At 38.2% G+C, this 20,171-nt stretch overlaps 1 protein-coding gene across 5 annotated transcripts in view; it reads left to right on the forward strand.

Moving 5' to 3' along the window:
* arhgef7a (Rho guanine nucleotide exchange factor (GEF) 7a) overlaps positions 1–19,036 on the forward strand; it is a 33,945-nt gene extending 14,909 nt beyond the window's left edge. For 2 of the 5 annotated variants that reach the window (XM_053234038.1, XM_053234039.1), the window contains exons 13-21: positions 2,464–2,550; positions 2,663–2,741; positions 2,844–2,983; positions 3,829–4,050; positions 4,445–4,538; positions 4,618–4,707; positions 6,771–6,870; positions 7,022–7,076; positions 7,171–8,939. In XM_053234038.1, coding sequence (XP_053090013.1) covers positions 2,464–2,550; positions 2,663–2,741; positions 2,844–2,983; positions 3,829–4,050; positions 4,445–4,538; positions 4,618–4,707; positions 6,771–6,870; positions 7,022–7,076; positions 7,171–7,293 — 990 coding nt within the window. In that variant the 3' untranslated portion in view covers positions 7,294–8,939. Of the gene's footprint in view, positions 1–2,463; positions 2,551–2,662; positions 2,742–2,843; positions 2,984–3,828; positions 4,051–4,444; positions 4,539–4,617; positions 4,708–5,094; positions 6,416–6,770; positions 6,871–7,021; positions 7,077–7,170; positions 8,940–16,331; positions 16,355–19,011 lie in introns of those variants that run through there. The other 3 variants (XM_053234042.1, XM_053234041.1, XM_053234040.1) reach the window with 3 other exon arrangements.
* Positions 19,037–20,171: the final 1,135 nt, after the last annotated feature.

A 20,171-nucleotide genomic window follows, 5' to 3' on the forward strand; every position in this document is an offset into this window, starting at 1 on the left:
ATGGAATTGGATGTTCAACAAGCACAAAAGAAAAAGAAACTACACCCTCCTTCAGTTCTGTGTTTTCATTTATGAAGGACTAAATAACAATTGTGTGGTCCTCACCAACTTCTATAAACAAACAAATAACCTCAGATGACCAAAAAAAACAAAACAACAGATTTTAATATTTAGTCATTTTTTTCACCAAAAAAAAAAAAAAAAAAATTTAGAAATAAGGTGGGGAAAAAATGTACACCCTATAATTCAGTAACATGTAGAACCAACAATAACTTAACTTAAACGTTTTCTGTGGGAGTTTATCAGTCTCTCACATTGTTTTGGATAAATTTTGGCCCACTCTTCTTTACAACATTGCATCAGTTCATTGTTGTGTGAGGGCAATTGTTTATGCACAGCTCTTTTAAGATCCTGCAGCAGCCTCTCAATGGGGTTGAGGTCTGGACTTTGACTTGGCCATTCCATCAGCTTGAGTTTTTTTTTTTTTTAAATTTCTTTAGCCTTTTAGATGTTGATTTGCTGGTGTGCTTGGGATCATTTGTCATTGATCATTGCGTGATCCAATTTCGACCCAGCTTAAGGTGCTGGACAGATGGCCTCACATTTAGCCTTTAGTCTCACATCTCAAGAATATTCTGGTATAAAGCTTTGTCTCAGTGACCGCAAGTTTCGCAGTGGCTGCAAAACAGGCCCAAATCAACTCCCCTCCACCACCATGCTTGACAGTTGGTATGAGGTGTTTGTAGTGATATGCTGTGTTTGGTTTTCGCCAAACATGGAATTGTGCGTGAAGACCAAACATCTGGTCTCATCTGTCCAAAGGATCTTGTTCCAGAACTTTTGTGGTTTGTTCAGATGCAATTTTGCAAAAACCTAAATCATGCTGCCATGTTCTTTTTGGAGAGAAAGGTCTTTTTCCTAGCCACCCTTTCATGAAAACCATGCTTGTTCAGTCTTTTTTGATTGTTCTGTAATGAACATAAGCATTTAATGTGCTTACAGAGGCCTGTAGATCAGATGATGTAGCTCTTGGGTTATTCTTTATATCTCTGAGCGTTAAATGGTTCTGAATATTGGTTTACTTTTTGGGAAATATTGAAATCTGCTAAGTTTTTGTTGCCACCTGAGGTTATTAGTTTGTTTATAGAAGTTGGTGAGAACCAGACAATTGTTATTGTTAGACCCTGATAAATAAAAACATAGAATTTAAGGAGGGTGTGTTTTCTTTTTTCTATGACTGTATGGGTATGATGGTCAGGTGCCCACATGCTTTTGGCCATACACTCACCAGCTACTTTAACAGGAACACCTGTACACCTGCACTTTCATGCAATTAGCTAATCGGCCAATCATATGGCATAAGCACAATACATAAAATCATACAGGTACAGTTCAAGAGCTTCAGTTAATGTTCACATCAAACATCAGAATGGGGAAAAAATCTCTGTGACTGTGATCCATGCTTGTTGGTGCCAGATGGGCAAGTTTGAGGTGGATGGGATCCAATCCTGTCAGCCAAGAACAAGAATCTGAGGCTATCATGAGCACAAACTCACTGAAACTGGACAGTTGAAGATTTGAAAAAATTAACTGGTCTTTTTCAATACTTCAGCTGTCCAGTTTTGGTGAGTCTGTGCTACAGACTGTTGTGTGTGAAAATCCCAGGAGATCAGCAGTTTCTGAAATACTCAAACCAGCCTACCTTGCATAAACATCCATATCATGGTTAAAGTCACAGAGATCACATTTTTCCCCATTCTAATGTTAACATTAGCTGATGCTCTTGACCTGTATCTGTGTGATTTTATGCATTGTGCTGCTGCCACATCCAGGCTGATTGGATAACTGCATAAATAAGCAGGTGTACAGGTGTTCCTATTAAAGTGGACAGTGAGGGTATAGTGTACCTTTTTATCTTTCAAGGAGGAAAATGCATTGTATTTTTGTTATATCAATGCTGTTCAGGACTTCCTGTCCTGAAAGGTACCTCTCACAATAACTGGCACTGAGTCAATAGAATATCAACTATGCTTATACTGTAGCTGTGTGAAAACGTATGCATCACATATGCTTTCTTGGTGAAAAAAGGACAAAAAAGGTGAAGAGGCGAAAGTATTACAACTGAGAGGATTCAAAAGCTCCAAAAAGAAACAAAAACACAGTGGAGGAAATTCTAGAAGCAAAGGATGGGCTTACATTTTAGAGAGTATTTATCACATTTAGACAGGGATATCAATACTTCTGACGTGATATGGTTTATTCTCCACTATTAATGTCGTAGCATACACTATTTGATTCAATGTTTTACATGTAATATTTAAGGAATCTGTGAAACCTAACACACTAAATGTCTGGTTTGTTTTAAATTAGTTTATCTTCTTTATTTTGTCCCCTGGGTATGCAATCTTTGGCACTAAATTGTGCATTCAATCAACTCTCATGGCACTGATGTGTATTTTTCAGGAAAGGAATGAACGTTACCTCATGCTTTTCCCTCATGTTCTGCTTATCCTTTCGGCCAGCCCAAGGATGAGTGGCTTTATCTACCAGGTCAGAATGTGATCACCATGCTATGTGCTACTAAATAAGCAGGATGTAGGAATTTAGCTCCATTCCCAGCCCTACTGGTAGACATTAAATGTGCCTACTTTGTTTCTCACAGGGCAAGCTGCCTTTGAGTGGAATGACAGTAACTCCTTTAGAGGACTGTGAAAGCCACAAAAATGCTTTTGAGCTCTCAGGTAAAAATACACCTGCAATTTTTTTAATTTAACTGAAAACATACAGTGTGGAGGTGAATGCATTGGGATGGTTTGTTTAGTATGTGTGGTCCATCCCTGCAGGTTGCATGTTTGAGAGGCTGCAGGTTATCTGCTTTAATAAGCATGATCAACAGGATTGGCTGGAACACCTGAACCGCCAGACCAAACACACCACCATGACGGCCCCAAGCATGAAGCCACTCACGGTCCCTTGCCACACAGTGAGTTTCTGATTACAGGACCTAAATTAGGCCTTCTCAAAGTATCAGCAAAATAAGACCTGAATGTCTGCATGCAGTGACTACATAAAGTATACTTTCAAATTCATATATTGCACTTTCACCATAACATTATTTAATTTTTTTATTGTCTAAAGTGTGGGAAAGCTTAATAGTTTTATTTTAAAACATATTTTAAACATATACTGTTTGCAAAATAATTGGCACCCCTACAGTTTAATATTAGGTGAACCACCTTTGGAGAGAATAACTACACTCTCTCAATTTAATGTCTTTAAAGGTTGGAGACACTTACAGTTAATGTTTGGGTCATTATTTTGGTGAAAGATCCATCTATGGCCAACTCCTAACCTCCTGAAGAATGAAGTCTTGAGTTTCAATATATGGGGAATAATTACACAAACATTTTGACTTTAGGCCTTCTTCAACTCTTAACTTCCTGGCAGATGTAACCAGAATTTGCAGTGGACATCTAGTGCTTTCCCTTATTTGTAGTCATTTTTCTACCAAACAGGCTAATTGTGTGCATGGTCAAAAAAAATGTTGTCTCTTTCACCATAACACAATTTGACACTTGATGAAGTTCAGGAGCAGGATTTTGCCCATGCTGAATGGTGCCAAAAATTCTCAAGCTGTATGATGCTTTAGGAACTATGGTGCAACTTACAAGAATTTCCCTGAGCATAGGACTACATACAGTGCAAATAATGTGACAAATGTCTGACAAGACAAACTACTGCTGTACAACAATACAGATTTAGTTTAAAACAGTCATAGTTTGTCCTGTTTTTACAGTAAGACATCTCTCTCACCTTCTCCTTCTATAGCTCCCATCCCACCCTCTAACTCCATCCAGGCACGCAGAGAACCGAGGCCTGACTGTGGCTCCTGCCTACCACACGCTCCCTCACTCCTCCTCTCACGGAGCTCCACACAGCACTGTAATGTGGGGGCCTCTGGAACCTCCCAAAACCCAGAAACCTTGGAGTCTGAGTTGCCTGAGGCCAGCGCCCCCACTCAGACCATCAGCTGCCCTCTGCTATAAAGAGGTCAGTGTGTGTTTGGGTCATGATGTCTATTGATGTTGATGATTGATGATTTTGTGGGACTGGTGGCATGTGTGTTGCCTCATATTTTCAGATGGTTGAACATATGTATTGTGCACCACAATATAGTAAGTCTTACATGTGTACTTTTAGGGTAATTAAAAACTTGTATGGTTAAAATTCTAAAATGAGATATGGACTTGATTAGGTTTGAAAGAATTTATAATGATTCCAGTACATGTGATTCTTTTAAACAAACATTTATTTCCATATGAAAATGCTCTTCTTTAAAACTCTTGTGTAATTGAAGTGTAAACCGTCTCCTGTATTTATCCTATTGTCTCACCTTAAACTCTCTTATTCATCCTGATCCTCTCCATTCTTTGCACTGCTCCAGGATCTTAGTAAAAGCCCCAAAAGTATGAAGAAGCTGCTGCCTAAACGGAAACCTGAAAGGAAGCCGTCTGATGAGGAGTTTGCATTGAGGAAAAGTAAGTTGATGGATTCGTTCTTGCTGCTGATGAGTGTTACTGTGGTGACATGCATGTAATTACTGTGTAACTGCAACAGGTACTGTAGCACTTGAAGAGGATGCTCAGATCCTGAAAGTGATTGAGGCCTACTGTACAAGTGCCAAAACTCGACAGACTCTCAATTCAAGTAAGATTAAATCTGTATATCTATCATAGGACTAAGGCTACATAATGCTGTGTCTGTTTGATGTTAACAAAGTCACTCTTGGAACTCTAGTAACAATATCCTCTTTATCTCTTTCCTCTTCACTCTTTTTGACATCATTTATTTATTCACTATTAATCCCCTTCTCTCTTTTTCTGTCCTCTTTTTTTTAACATTCACATATAACCATTTTTCTGTTTCCATCTCTCCACCTTGGTTACACTCTTTTTCCTTACCTTTTTATCCATATGGTTTTTGCCATCCCATGTACCACCATTGTGTTTTGGGGAAATCTCCCACTCTTCATTCATATGATTGGACTGTCCTCCCCTGCTTTGGCTGGTGTGCTGTCTCCTCTGCCCATCCTAGCGTGGCAGGGCACTGATCTGATGCATAACCACGTGTTGGATCAGTCAAGCATGGAGTGTATGGGCCGTCGCAGCAGCATCTCTCGGCCCGAGGGCAGCTCGGACCTTTCAGAGGACTCGGACTATGACAGTATATGGACGGCTCACTCTTACAGAATGGGGCCGGTTTCCCGTAAGAGCTGCAGCTCCTACATCTCCCACCAGAACTAAACTCCCTCACTTGTACTATTCAACTTCATTCACTTTATTTATTTAATTTATTTTGATGTTTATTTATATTTTTATTTATTATATTTATGTCTTTTCACTTGCCTGTATTAAACCTCACTCCTTGTCTTCTTTGTGCACTTATCCAAATTGGTCCTTGTTGCCTTGACACCTTTTTTGCCTGTTATTTTGATGTCCCCTCATGTGATAGTTGGGGAATATGCCTTTCTCTGTCTCTAACTAGTATTTCATCAATAAGAATAAAGAAGGATATTTGTTAGTGGACTTTTGTCCTGCTAGAAATTATAAGATCACAACTTTGTAAATAATTTAGTATTGTCATATATTTGAAATGTGAAGTATTATTCTTTAGGGAAGCATTGGACACAAGAATTCCAGCTTCACATTTTTCAGGATGTTAGACAATAGAAAAGTTGAACACAAAATGCTTTGGTAAAATACAGGAAAATCATGAGTTGCTACTTTGGACAGTATTAGTGGATGTACCTCTGTCTTTTATTTATGTATTTATTTTTGACTTGTACATGTGTTTTTTTATTTTTATATGTTAAATATATGTTCATAATAATGTCTACATATGGTATGATTGTTTGCCAAAATATGCTGAATTTTAATGTCCCTTCAAAAAATTTTTTGATTTTAAACCAGTTATGTGGTTTGTGGTTCTTTGTTACTCATTTGAAGCTCTGTGACTACCTGTAGTGTTTTAAGATGAACTTTTTCTCTCTTATGTATGATTTGTTAATCAGGCAAAAGAGAAATACATATTGCCAGTTACAAAAGTACTTGAACAAAGAATAAGAATATAACTCTTCATGTTGTGTGGTAATCCTTGTGACCAAGTTCTCTTCTGTGGTAAAACAAAAAATAGACAAAGAAATTCAAAACACTTGCTGCCCTTTTGTCTGCTGTACTGTGCCGGTATTCTGATTCTCTGTACAACTCAGAAGTCAGTGATGTTTACGTGGTTCAGAAATAAGATATAATTAATGTGTCCATTACATATGTATATATACATACATATATACATACAGATTACAGTATGACAGAGCAGTCACTGTAATATACATTTTCAATAAATATTGGCTTTGTTAGACTTTTGTCAATATTTTTGTCCTTTTTGGGGAAGTACTTGAACCATAATTTTCTTTCAATGCTTACTTTACCTTCTATAAATATGTTCCTTATTGGTTTCAGGAACTTGGAACTTTTAAATGTCATGAAGATATGTAATTCATAATTCTCTAGGAAGCCATTGTTGGAATTTTCCTGTCTTGACATTTCCTTTCTGCATGACTAACCTGTCTTACTTCAGTCTCCTGCACAGTTCTTTTAACCTGATCCTTTCACTGTTTCAGAGCACATGTGTCTCTTAAAGTGTTCTTACCAATCAGTCCTTCACATAGAGATATGTGGAAACCAAACTGCAGGACTTTTCTTTTGGAACAGGAGAGAGGAGAGACACTGCTCCAGCCCTGATACTACCTGCAGAGGAGAAGATAATTGTGGAGGAGATCAAAAGCAATGGACAGACTGTTATAGAAGAGAAGTAAGAATACACGTGTTGCTATATAACATCTATTTTTCACAAATTCCTTTCCGTGCTGGGAAAATGTTAAATCAACCAAATACTTGAGTATAATAAATTAGATTTCACTGCCATACAATACCATCAAAATAACTAATTTTAACTCTTACAGGAGTCTCGTAGATGTTGTTTATTCACTTAGAGACGAAGTCCAAGAACTTAAACAGGTGCGTGTGGACCAAACTTTCTGTCCCTTTCTTTGTGGTATGATCAAGCTGTATAATAAGGTAACTTTATGTGGTCATATGACTTAATCAACAGGACAGTAAGAAAATGAAACGATCTCTGGAAGAGGAGCAGCGAGCTCGTAAAGATCTGGAGAGAATTGTACGGAAAGTTCTAAAGAATATGAATGACCCATCTTGGGATGAGACCAATTTGTGAGATCATGAGAAAGCATCTTACAGGTTTGGTAGCATTTGTGGGGATTTTAAATTTTATATTTCCCATGAATTTGGAACCAGTTCTGCTTATAAATATAGATCAACACTCTCAGCTCATTATCTTGATATTAGTGCACTTGCATCTCACTGCAATCTCTGAAGTTGACATGCAGATGCTTTATACCAAGGATCTACATTGTATGGCTGAAAGTATGTGGACATCTGATCTTCACACTCTTAAGTGCTTTTTGAAAAGCCCATTCTATATTTAGTCCCCCCTTGCTGTAATAATAACCTCCACACTTTTGGGATGGCTTTCCACTAGATTTTGGAGTGTGGCTTTGAGGATTTGTCCATTCGGCTACAAGAGCATTAGTGAAGTCAGGCACTGATGTCAGGTGAGGAGGCCTGGTGCGCAGTCGGCGTGCCAATTCATCCCAACAGTGTTCAGTGGGGTTGAGGTCAGGGCTCTGTGCAGGCCACTGGAGTTTTTTCACACCAACCTTGGCAAACCAGGTCTTCGTGGACCTTGCTTTGTGCACAGGGGCATTGTCATGCAGAAATGAGTTTTGGCCCCTTAGTTCCGGTGAAGGGAATTTGTAATGCTACAGCATACAAAGACATTCTACAATTGTGTGCTTCCAGCTTTGTGGTAACAGTTTGGAGAAGAACCACATATGGGTGTGATGTTTGCTGACACCTGACTCTTTGGCAATATAGTGTACTTTGGAGCTGTGAAAGGGAAAAAAAAAAAGACAGTCCCAAAATACAAATCATAGGCAGACCATCTCTACATTGCTTTAGCATTATGTATTTATGACCAATTACAGTAAATACTTAATATGTTAATATGTTTGAAATTTGTTATTGACCAATTGTGTTGGAAATTGAGATTAATAAAATTTGCACAATTCCTCTTTAACCCAAATTCCACATAGTTGAGTTCAGGTCATTACTTAGTGGAATCGTGTAAAATAACTAATGGGTGTAATTCTCTTCAAAGAAATACTTGGACCTTACAATTGACATGACCACGCAACTATGCTAGAAAGGAAGTGGTTGTTATCCTACATGAACTCTTCCTGGTTCTTTTCAGCTACTATACTGATGCAGGAAACCTCACTGAGAATTGTATATATTACTGCTGTGCATTAACTGTAAACTTGTGTTTAGAGATACTCCATATGTGTAATTTATAAATATTATAGAGCTATGGTACTTATTCCAAATGTCCAACTTTTTTCATTTACATTTAGAAGGTGACCTGGAACTAACCCTTCAATGACTAATTCAGCTAGGTTTCAGCACACTCCTCCATATAATGAATACAAATTAACTTTTAAAAGTAATAATACATGTTATATTAGGGTTTTTCATGAAGCAATTAATGCCATGGAGGGTCTTTTATTTAACAGTGTATTTAAAAATGTTGGTAACCTATATTACTAATAGCTCTTGAAACATGATTCTATACTACTTGTAGCTACACTTATGTATGGACTGATCTTTCTGTGAGTGCTCACTGAGGACAGTCAGGATAGGAATTACCTCACCAAAACACTTTTAGTGTATTTACTGATGACCCTTAACCTCCACACAACTCCCTTTGTCATTGTAAATTCTGTAAATAAAGAAGTTTTCTTAAGATTTGGTGATTATTTTGAAGATTTTTAAGTACTCTCTTTGTGTATTTTTAAAGAATGTACTATACCTCAGCACCCATTATTTTGCAAGTACATTTTTATTTTATTTCAATCAGGTGTGTTGAGCTGCAAAGTAGATAGACATAGTGTAAAAGTAAAAGTAATACCAGAGTTCAAACCAGTGGAAGTTCTACACTTAGTTCATGAAGGGGAGGCCAATGTTGAGGATGATTTTGTGCCTTTGTCTCTTTTCCCTGTACAACAGTGCAGGATGAAGGTTGTGCATACACCAGGACCTATTACACTGACAAGGCAATCTAGGCCCTTTGTGGGCGATGATTCTACTTCATTGATTTACAATGGAAAGGATATAATTTTGCTGGTGTTGGCAAAAAGCTCAAATGTCAGCCTTTTCAGAATGCCACCATTGCCTTGTTCGTGGATGAATGAGGAGAAAGTCACCTTTTGTCTCCTGTTAAATATTCCTGCATAAATACAAAGGGGCATAATGCCATCCCGATAAAAAGGAAGCCCTGATTTATCCCGATTTATCCTTTAGTGTGTAGATAAAACCTGCAGATAAATGCCAGGTTGGCCTTTTCATTTTTTTGTTCGCTTCTATTCTTTTTCATTTTTTAACCTTATTCAGTTTAGATGACAGTGTCGTTGCTTTCAGTGGTGTGCTCATATTATTCATAAGACAACTGTCTCCTATACCAAATAACAAGAATATGATTAAAAAGGAAACTGCATGACGTGTTCACTTCTTTATCTTAGCAATGGATAATTTTCCTAGCTGTCATTCTAGTCTTTAGCATTAGTCTTAGTATTACTAAAGACTAAGGGTATAGACTGAGGAGGAGACAGTTTTGGACAATGCAAGCAACACCTGTAGAGTGTGATGTTGCTCTATTTGACTCTTAAGTTTCAGGTATTAATACCGCCACTGTTACTGACAGTGAACTATAATAGCTGTCTTTGAAGGCCTGAGTGAAAGGGACAGCAGGACTCTGTGGACATTGAATCAATTAGCTTTTGACCAACCTATACACACACTTGCACACACACTTCTAAGACCCTGTCTTTTCCTTTCTTCTCCTGGGTCTATTCAGTAGCTTGTGATCATTTAGATTTGACATGCATTGTGGCTGGGCTTGTCTTCCTCTTTTGCTCTCTCCCTCTTTTGCTACTGTCTGTCATTAATTTCCAGGCTTTACAATTTGCCAAAAAGAAAGAGAAAGGAGAGTGAGGGACGGATGGATGGATAAGAGCTCAGTGTCCTTTTGAAAGGGTTTGTTATTGCACAAAAAACAGCCGCCCAATAATTTTTCGTCAATGTTTAACTCTAAAAGCCTTTCCCCGTCAGCTTTGAAAAGAAGAGCAATAAAGCCCTATTGAAAAGGACTGAATAAAAACAGTCCTCTGGGGCTTTGACCAAAGGGCTTCTTTTCCTCTGCCTCTAATCAAATAGGAACTGAAATGAATTAGTTTTCTTATGAAAATAGCCTTTGTTGGCAGGGAGGCCAGTAATTCATAAACAATAAGCAGTGTCATTGTGTGCATAGTAATATATTCATGCTGTGGAGAGGCTAGAAGGCAGTCCTATGGCTCTGTGCATGAGGAGAGAAGAGGGATGGATTACTCCTGGACTTTATAAACAGCTTGCTCAGTGAGTGCTTCTCTCCACTTGTAAGCTCCCAGTCTCATTATCTCTGATTACTTTTCATACTTTCCATCTTTTTCTTATCTTCTTTCTTGCCTTCATGGTTTTTCTTTCTGCATCCCTCTTTTTCCCCCACTTCTCACAGATTCATTTTTTTTTTGACATTCCAGCAATGTGCTGTGAATTGGAGCTTACGTTTAACTCTCCTCCCTCCCTTTCTTGGAGTCAGAGGACCTGTTTTTTTTTTTTTTTTTTTTTTTCTTTACATCTAACAAAGCTCCATGTCTAACGAAGTTAGATGTAATGCTGGATTTGTCTCCTAAATGTTCGTCTGCCCTCCCTAGGGGATACTAATGGACTAATGCAACTACAGGAGTGGAAAGAGTGACTGGTGTCCTGAGGGAATATTTGATGCTTGTCATCACAGAGCAGGTGGAATGTAGGAAACAGACGGTGTAGAAGGAATCACAGGAAAAAGGAAGCAAGGAGGTGGAATTAAAACTTGAGGATATGTATTTTCTATGGCAGGGTGTTTTGTGCTGGTACATGAACACCTGGTGGAACTACTTGACAAAAATGGGACCAGTTAGTAGTTGTCTTCATTGACATCTTCAGACAAAAGTGATTGCAAGCTACCAGGAGGAAAACAGTTGCTGACATCTGTCGACGTTTGCTTATCAACTGCTTTTTCTTTCCTTCTGCTCTTTCAAGTCAGTGGAATTATGCGTCCTGTCAAAATTCCCATATTGGTCACGTAATAAGAAGCATGAGGAAGCCGTGTGGAAGCCCATCTAAGGAAATGATGCTTCTCAGTATGTTTTTGTTTTACTCCTGAGACTGATATCATCTCCAACCTCTTTTGAAACAGTACCAACATCTAGTATGGAGTAATTTATCCTTAGTTTTTGGTGCTGTTGAAAAGCCAGGTACTAGTATATACATCAGCTAAAATATAGCTTACTCCATAAAGAAGAAATAAGCTTCTCAGGACCATTTCTGTGGTGGAAATAGTTTGATTAAAAATAAATCTCTTTTGGAGCTGTGACATGTCATCAATAAATCAGCTAACAAGTAAGTGAGTGTGTTTCGTGTTCTTTAGGCTCAGGCTGAGAATTGCTCGTTGCAGAATGTATATATTTTTAGTGAACATTTGCTAGTGATTCTGGTGAATCATTTCACTTTTTTTTTTTCATGGCGGTTTGATATGTTCATATGATTAAGTCGGTCATATTGTTTGCACGTTGTTCCTACACCAGGGGTCGACAAGGACCTCGACAAGCGATTTTCCAGTAAAAACCAAAGCCATTTGTTTCATACGAATCAGGTTTCTCAGACTGTACTGCTAATGAAAAAGTGTACACTTCTTAGTAGTCTGCATTTTCTCAGAAGCCTCGCATTAATACTATTTCCGTTCGTCTTAGACTCGAGTCAAGCAACTGAATGCGGTTCTGACTAGTTTCCAGCTCCTTCTGGAGCTAAAATAGACCTACAGTCTCCCCTTTCTTACTACTCAACGTGTCCAACACTATCAGAGATGTTCTCCCTGCTGAGAGAAAATAAATAAATAAATAAATAAAATACAAATACTCACCTTGACTAGCTACTATCTGCCAAAACACCGGGAAGGCTGCTCAAGCTGGCAGACCATCTTAGCCTGCTAGCAAGTGCTGGTCCAAAGGACCCAGTTTCTGACTGATACCTACTAATGCCACACTCTGAAGACAATAACACAACACTGAGGTAATTCGAAAACCTCAAACATTTAGGCCCTGTTTTTAGTTTAGTCAGGTAATATGGGAGCTGGAAAATAACTTAACCAGATTTCTACCTGTTTGTTTCTATCTGTTTGACCAACCCAGTCTGGCAGCTGGTAGCTCAGACTAAAGATGGATTTTTCAGATTTTTCTGATGGATTTTTTTCAGGGCTGTGAAATGTATTAATGTCTGTTATGAACAAGTAATCTGAAGAGGAAGTCTGTTTTATACTGTACTAAGTAGCCTATAGCTCGCATGGAGAACTTGTTGTAGTGTTAATATTTGGACAGCAGAGGGCAGAGTTGTACTGGAGGAAATGATGCCGGGCAAATAACAGACTGTGATAATTCACAGACTCAGAAGCTGTACATTAGTAATTTTTAAAAAAATTTTTTTAGCTTTCTGAGAATTAACAAATATGTGTGTTACACATGTTATTCCCAACAGTGTGACAGAAATATACTTTTTAATATTAACAAGTGAGTAATCCTAGCTCTATTGGCTTCCGCTGCCTGACATCTCAGTGTGATCACTGCATTCAAGTTACTAACCACTAGATGTCGCTCTTGACACATTTTTCAGTCTTGACGCACTTGTACGCTCCCTGGCGCATTTTCCAGCAGGACAGTGATGTGGACCTGGACACATTCTGACCTGCTAGTAAAATCCACGTGTAACTAAAACACAAGAGGATAGATGGATAGAAGCCTTCGTGTTACTGCAAATCTGTTTGCAGTGGAAACACAGCAGTAAGTTTGATGTAAACGGTTTTTGCAGTGTTGCGTGTCATACACACACACACACACACACACACACACACACACACACACACACAGATCTTACATACATAAGTATTGCAGACTTATATCCAGTCCCGATTGTATGGTGCTGCTTTGCTTTCCCAACACTGCACACCTTCTGTCTTTATATGACTCGGTTCATGTGATGCCATTGTGCCATTGTGTAGATTTATGTGTGAATGAAGCTGATGGAGGTGACAGAAAGCTGGTCAGTGTTAGTCTTTGGCACATAATAATCACAATTAGCTAAAGTGTTATGGTGGCAGCAGTGCAGTCTAACCCCCCAGTTTATATACTGAAAGAAAAAAAATAAAATAAAAAATTGAGGAGAAAAAAAAAAAAAAAAAAATATATATATATATATATATATATATATATATATATATATATATATATATATATATATATATATATATATAAAATATATGGTTTGCCAAACTGTTGAGCTGCAGAGTGTTTACTAGCTAAGGTTACTAAGCTTTCTGTAAATGATGCATAACGATGTGTTTAACACTGACTTTGGGGCACCCTCACATTTGCTGGGTTATTTATTAAAGACGTCCTAAAATTGTGCAATATTCTATAGACACACAAGTATACTTGGGCAAATGCAAAAACAAATTGCATACAGGTTTTGAGAGGAAAGAATGGCCAATTGGGAACACTTTCAGGAAAAAAAAGGTGCTAAACTGTACTGTTCCTTGTCGCTGGAGAGCTACCCTCAAGGGTAGGTCTTTTGTAATTTTAGTATGTATAGATGCATGTAGTGAACCTTTAAAGTTTAACCACTTAAGAGTCCAGTTATATACCTTAAAGAATTTTAAAAGTACACCATATCCACTTTTTCAGGTAAAAGATAAACAGCTCTCACATCATACATTGTCCTCGATGTTGATTGTGTTGGAGTGTATTTGTATTCTATTTCTCTAGTCTAAGACGAGTAAGAGTTACAGCTTCTATAAGTGTTTCTGTAACCGAGGTTAAGAGTGTTTGGCCCTCCAGCTTCACCATTTTCCTGTTGACGAAATGTTGTTATCAGGCTCCACAGCGAGTAGTGGGTGGGTTGCACCAAGTGGGTGTGTTAGAGCAGGGAAAACACTGAAATGTGCAAGACAGGGGTACTCCAGGACCCAGGTTGGGAATCTGTGATGTACAGGAGTGCTAACTGGGCATCTAGCACAGCTACCTAAATAAGAAATCAGGGCATATCTGACTTTAAGCTGTGCATTTTTTTTTCTTTCTTTCTTTTTTTTTTTTTTTTTACTTGAGCTGTATCCTTGATGACACCCCCACCCTCCCCTTGCCCTTTCTCAGGCTCAGCCATTGAGTATTTGATTGACAGGTGCCCAGATGTCACCATTAAGTAAGCAATCTTTATTTGCTTCTTCGTCCACTTCCTTTCACTTTCCGTGTGTATTGGAGGACCTCGGTCTACTCATGTGTTTTAGTGTGTATTTGTGCCAGCCTTCTCTCTTCCACTTTATCTCTGACCTGATTACTTGCTTATTCATTTACTTATCCAGTGCTCTTTTATAACTGATACCCATTACCAGTGACGGGCACTCTGTATAGAGGCCAATGGCAGAGATGGCAGGCCATCAGTTTTAGCTTTAAGACTGTATTAATCCATCTCCACAGCCTATATAGTAGAGTGCTGTACCTGAGTTTCTGTCATATGAGAGCATCACAGCAGAGATTCAATCAGAGTAATGGTCAGAGTCTCACAGTGCATTTGTATCGATCCTTGGGACATTGTATTGGCTGCTTTAGTGAAAAGGAAATTGCGTGCTATTTTCTAGTCGTCACAGTCTATTTGTCATTTAGAATTTGGACATCCTGTCCTGTGGTCTGAATATGAATTTTAAGACTAGCCTTGTTTGTATGCTTGCTTGCATGCCACTATCCATTTGTCTACTTAGGTATAATGCATATGTGCTCTAATACATAGTTTGTATAGTTTGGCCAGTTATTTAAAATTCCTTCATGTTCTTAATTTGAGCCTATTCAGCAGGGAATAAAACTCCAGCTGGTGTCTGGAGTTTCAGAATTAAAAAAGTAATGGAAGTGTGTGATGCACTAAACTCATACAGGTTCTAAATCAAATGTATGCAGGATCTCAGTTTCTGGAAAAAAAAGACATGCTTTACACCACTTACTTTTAAGAATAACAATAACAACAAAAAAAGATAAAATTTTGTTTTCATTGTGTTTTTTGCTGGGCGTTTTAGTAAAAGTCTATACAATAAAGAAAGAAACTGTGACATTCAGCACAAACAAGCCCTTTTGTTGTGAATCATTATTAGGGTTATAAATTCATTTTATCTCTATTGCTGATAACCCATTCATGATCTGGCCATTAAGAATTTGATAGGCTAATTGAATAGAGCTTGGCCTCACACTTTTGTAATAGACCATTATACATCAGGGGAGAAGGTGACATGGATACAAAAGGTTGTGTTTTAGAACGAGACCCTCGCCCTTTCCGCCTTCGACTTTACAATAAGTTTTCAGCTTTAACTGTGAGGGAGTGCTTCTCTTTTGCATCGATTGTCCCTTTGCTATTCCCTTCTGTTCTCTTTCATAGGAGGAGAGAGTAATGGCTCTATTGAGGGCCATGATACAGAGCCCTGACTCTTATCTAGATTCTTCATGTGCTGCTGGGCCACACGGACCATTAACCTCCATTGTTTTATCTAATTCTAGTGATTAGTGACAAGACCTACAGTCCTTGTGTGTGCACGCTGGGCAGAGAGATTGTTGATCTTTTTTTTTTTGTCTGTGACTTTGTGTATAAAATGGAGTTTTACTCTTTGTCTGAGCTGGTGTGTATTTCACTGTGTGTGTATTTCACTGTGCTGATGTTAAGATGCATTGTGATAGCATTTGAAGCTGATTTGTCTGTTATTTTTAATTGTAGTCATGCATTTTTATTCATATAAATAGTTCTAGCTCATAATATTTTCATTTCAGTTTTTATTTATTCATATTGCATTTTTTGGTGCCTTTGCAGCTCTTGAACAGCCGAGCATTTCATATAATCTCTATACTCATAATATATCAGTATATAGATTTAGCACAATCAAGTGATCTTGCTATCAAAAAAGAGAATAAAACTAGCTCACGTACCTTTGAGTTCTGAATGCCATATGTCTTTGATATTGTTATTGTCTTTTTCAAGGACACTCTGCAAGAGCTCACAAGGTAGGAACATTTCTAATACTTTTCTGATACATTCATGCTGTTTTTTTTTATATATGTTCTCCTTTTGGGAAATGCCAGTGTTAAAAACTACTTATGGGGGAAAAAGAATAGACAGTAATGGCTGTATTAAAGTCATATGATTTAGGATATTATTGAAATGAAAAATTATTGGTAAATTTGAACAAACATTTTCTTGTTTGGTAAAATTCTAATTTCTGGTGGGATCTGCTTTTAATTGATTTTAAATAACAGCAAATTAATTATTCCTAATGATGCTAATGATTGTTGAAGCCAGTCAATGACTCTAATGAAGCTATCCACAGTGATCCATGGTTCCAAATCAAAGGTCAGGGTGAAAAATGTATGTCCATAATTACCTCTTTGATTTAGGTTTAATCAATGACTTTTTTTTTTTACATTTTAAATTTAAGCACATTCTGATTCTGTGATCATACTTTTGTCATTTTCATGCACCATTCATACTAACTAGTTTTTATTCTCTATTCCTTCTCTGTCCTTATCTCGAATCCCTCTGATCCTTCATTCCCTTATGCATCTATTCATTTGGCTGACAATTTAGCCTTAACTGTAGCACAAGACTCATATATCTAGCCAGGACAGGTATATGTCCAGCGTATTAAGAGTGGAGAAATTTGTAGACTGATCAAAACTAAGGTTTAAGTATTCATGATTCTGCATTGCAATATTCACAGATATTTCTATTCCTGATTCTTCTTGTGATTGCAAATGTATACGAAATTAATACAAACATTCAAAACCCACTTTTCAGTAACAGATGCTGATATTGCATACTATTTTGGTTGTGGTGAAAGTGAGCAATTCTTGACATTTGTCTGCTAAGTCACAATGAGAGACATGAACAGTTGAGCGTGTGCATTATCTTAGGCATACTGCTAGCATGCAATGAAATGAGCTGTTGCTGTATTTTAGTGAATGTGTTTTGTTCTGGTGCACTGTAGTACATCCATATCACACTTTGACACACAAGCTCATTTAGGCACCCACACATGTTTACTCACACACACACACACACACACACACACACACACACACATTACGCTGCACTAATATTTATGTACTTTATCTGCAGTGGTGTTTTAGTGTGCTCTTGAGTGCTGAGTGTTGTTGACAGAGGGAGTGGAGGTGTGTGCTGCTATCACTCTACCTGTCAGAGCAAATACACACACACACACACAACCCTGTCAGAGAGGACGCTCCAAGTCAGTAGTGCTACATGGAGAGGCTGGTAATGGCGTCTATTTCGGCAGAAGTGCTGCTCTCTTCAATTGAATGACACTTACAAAGGTGTCAGCACTGTCACCAGGACATGGTCATCACGATTTACAGGATTTGGCTGGGTTTTTTTTTTTAGTTTATTTGTTTTTGCATGGTCTAGTGGTTATAAACTGGACATAACTGCAGCCAGAGGCTTTATTTAAAAATTTATGTTGCCATTGTAGCTTTTTATAACATCTGCTTTCTATAGATCACATCATGATATAAACAACTACTGTAGATCACTGCTGCAGTACCTGGCTTTAAATCTTTCTACGTTCAGCAGTGTTCCAGTTGGCACTGGTAGGCATTTCTCTGTTTTGTGTATAGGTGGTATTCACTGGAGCTTGGAAAGGCATTTACAATTACCTCTATTATAGAACATAATCTAACCCTCAACCAAATGAAATCTAATTCTGAGGAGGCCTTAATGTGAGTCAAGGGTTTTTGTCCTTACTCTGGATCATATATTCTCTCTATTGTTTGTGCAGATGTAGTTATTTTCACTGGCCCTCAGTTTCTTTAAGTCAATCAAATTCAATTTGGTCATTAAAGAAAATATGCCCTTTTATAAGCAGCTTTTTTTCTGTGCACTCCCATTTTCTTTCCTCTCTCTGTTTCTTCTTAGTTTTGTGTGTGTGTGTGTGTGTGTGTGTATACACATGTGAAAGGAGGAACACATCTGTTTGTATGTTTTTTGTATGTATGATATAGATGATTTTGGCAATTGCTGAAGTGAACTCATCTTACTTACCAGAGAATAGGCCAATTAAGACCTAGCAGGGAAGAAGCGGTGGTACAGGAAACCCTCTGAATGTTCCATTGATTAGCAATGTTAGCTTAATCAAAGAGTCTCATAAGCTCATATGCTTCAGTCAGTAGGGGTTCACTCTCTGCTCCCCTCCAAGAGAGCAAGGTTTGGGTGGCAATGTGGAGGTGAAACAGGCCAATGATTGCATTTCCGTTGCCTCAAAGAAGTAAGGATGTCAGCCAGAAAAAATGAGCAGCGATTAGTGCCAGTAACTTTTCCTGCTCCATGAAAAAATTTCCCGATTTACAGGAAATGGGAAGATTCACTTGACTGGAAGGTCTGAATGTGAGCTAATGTTGGCATGTGTTCCTTATTTATAAAGCTTAATGGATGGTGTGTAACATCAGTTCATATTCATTTTTATTCACAGAAACCCCCCATAGCTTTTTTTTTTATCCCAGCCTAAATTTTTGCAAATTGAAAAGTGATAGAGAAGCAAGCTTGTCTAATAAGCATTACTTATCATATTAATTAAAATCGGATGACACGATATGGCCGACAGCTGTGCGTTTTGATTTGTTGTGTTGCTAATGTGACACTCATTATACAGGTCATGGTAAGACAAAACCGCCAGGGTAGCCATGGCAGCATGCAGATGCAGACTGTGGCCTGCTACACAAATACGGGGGTCTCGCCTAAAACGGCCCATAATTACTCCAACACAGGCGGACAGTAACCATGGAGAGGTGAACAGCATCTACGACCTCAGACATGGGACATGAATTCAAAGCTGTAATTGTTTTTAAAATAGAATTGGTTTTAGCTGGGCTTTTTAAAATGATGTGTATTTCTCATCAATAGCTTGTATTCATAGGCATTTAAATGAATACTGAACTCAAGATGCGTCTTTTTGTCCCCCCCACCCCTTCTTTCTCTCTCTCTCCCCCTCTCTCTTTCTCTTTCTCTCTCTCTAGGTCACTGTCGTTCAGGAAGGTTTGTTGTTTATATAGAATAAAACAGTGTTTTGACCCCCAAGGTTACTGTATTGCCTGTACCACATGCTGTTTTATTCTGTTCTTGCTATTCAAAATAAATATTACAGAATAATTTCTGTGTGTATGACAGTTCTTTCTGTTGGTGGTCATGCAGGGAGTATCACTCTAAGACTGAGTGAAAACTGGATAAGAAATGTGTGATCAGTCATTTCTGTCTCTATCCTTTGAGCGTGACCATCTCAGCAGGGTGTCTCCTAAAATGCACCATTTTGAGGAAAACAACTGACCTGCTTCCTTATATGTTATGCCTATATATGTCTATAAATGTGTCTATAAATTAATTTTTGAAATTCATCACAGCTTAACAGATACATAACTTAGCAAATACAGTGCTTGAGCTACGCTAATAAAATACTAAGCCGGTCTGTAAGTAATGATAAATGAAAAATGCTGTAATGCATGTGTAAATACACATCTACATATTACAAATTACTCTAACGTGGATTTGAAGCAGAGAGATGATGGTGTAGCCCGTCATCTTTTATTTGTATTTGTAAGAGAGAGAGAGAGAAAGACAGGCTGTGACAGGGACTTATGGAAATTTAGGAGACAGCAGAGAGGAGTGGGGTGAAATGCAGGGTCAGGATTGGACGTCCTGAACGCTCACCCCAACACCAGAGGCCACGGAGAGCGGGGCGTCACTGTGGTTGGGTCAGTGCAGAGGTGATCCAATTCCCCCCTTGGTGCAGCACTGCGAGATTGGGCTAGATTGTGT

Source organism: Pangasianodon hypophthalmus, chromosome 5 (assembly GCF_027358585.1).
Source record: "Pangasianodon hypophthalmus isolate fPanHyp1 chromosome 5, fPanHyp1.pri, whole genome shotgun sequence".
Lineage (NCBI taxonomy): Eukaryota > Metazoa > Chordata > Actinopteri > Siluriformes > Pangasiidae > Pangasianodon > Pangasianodon hypophthalmus.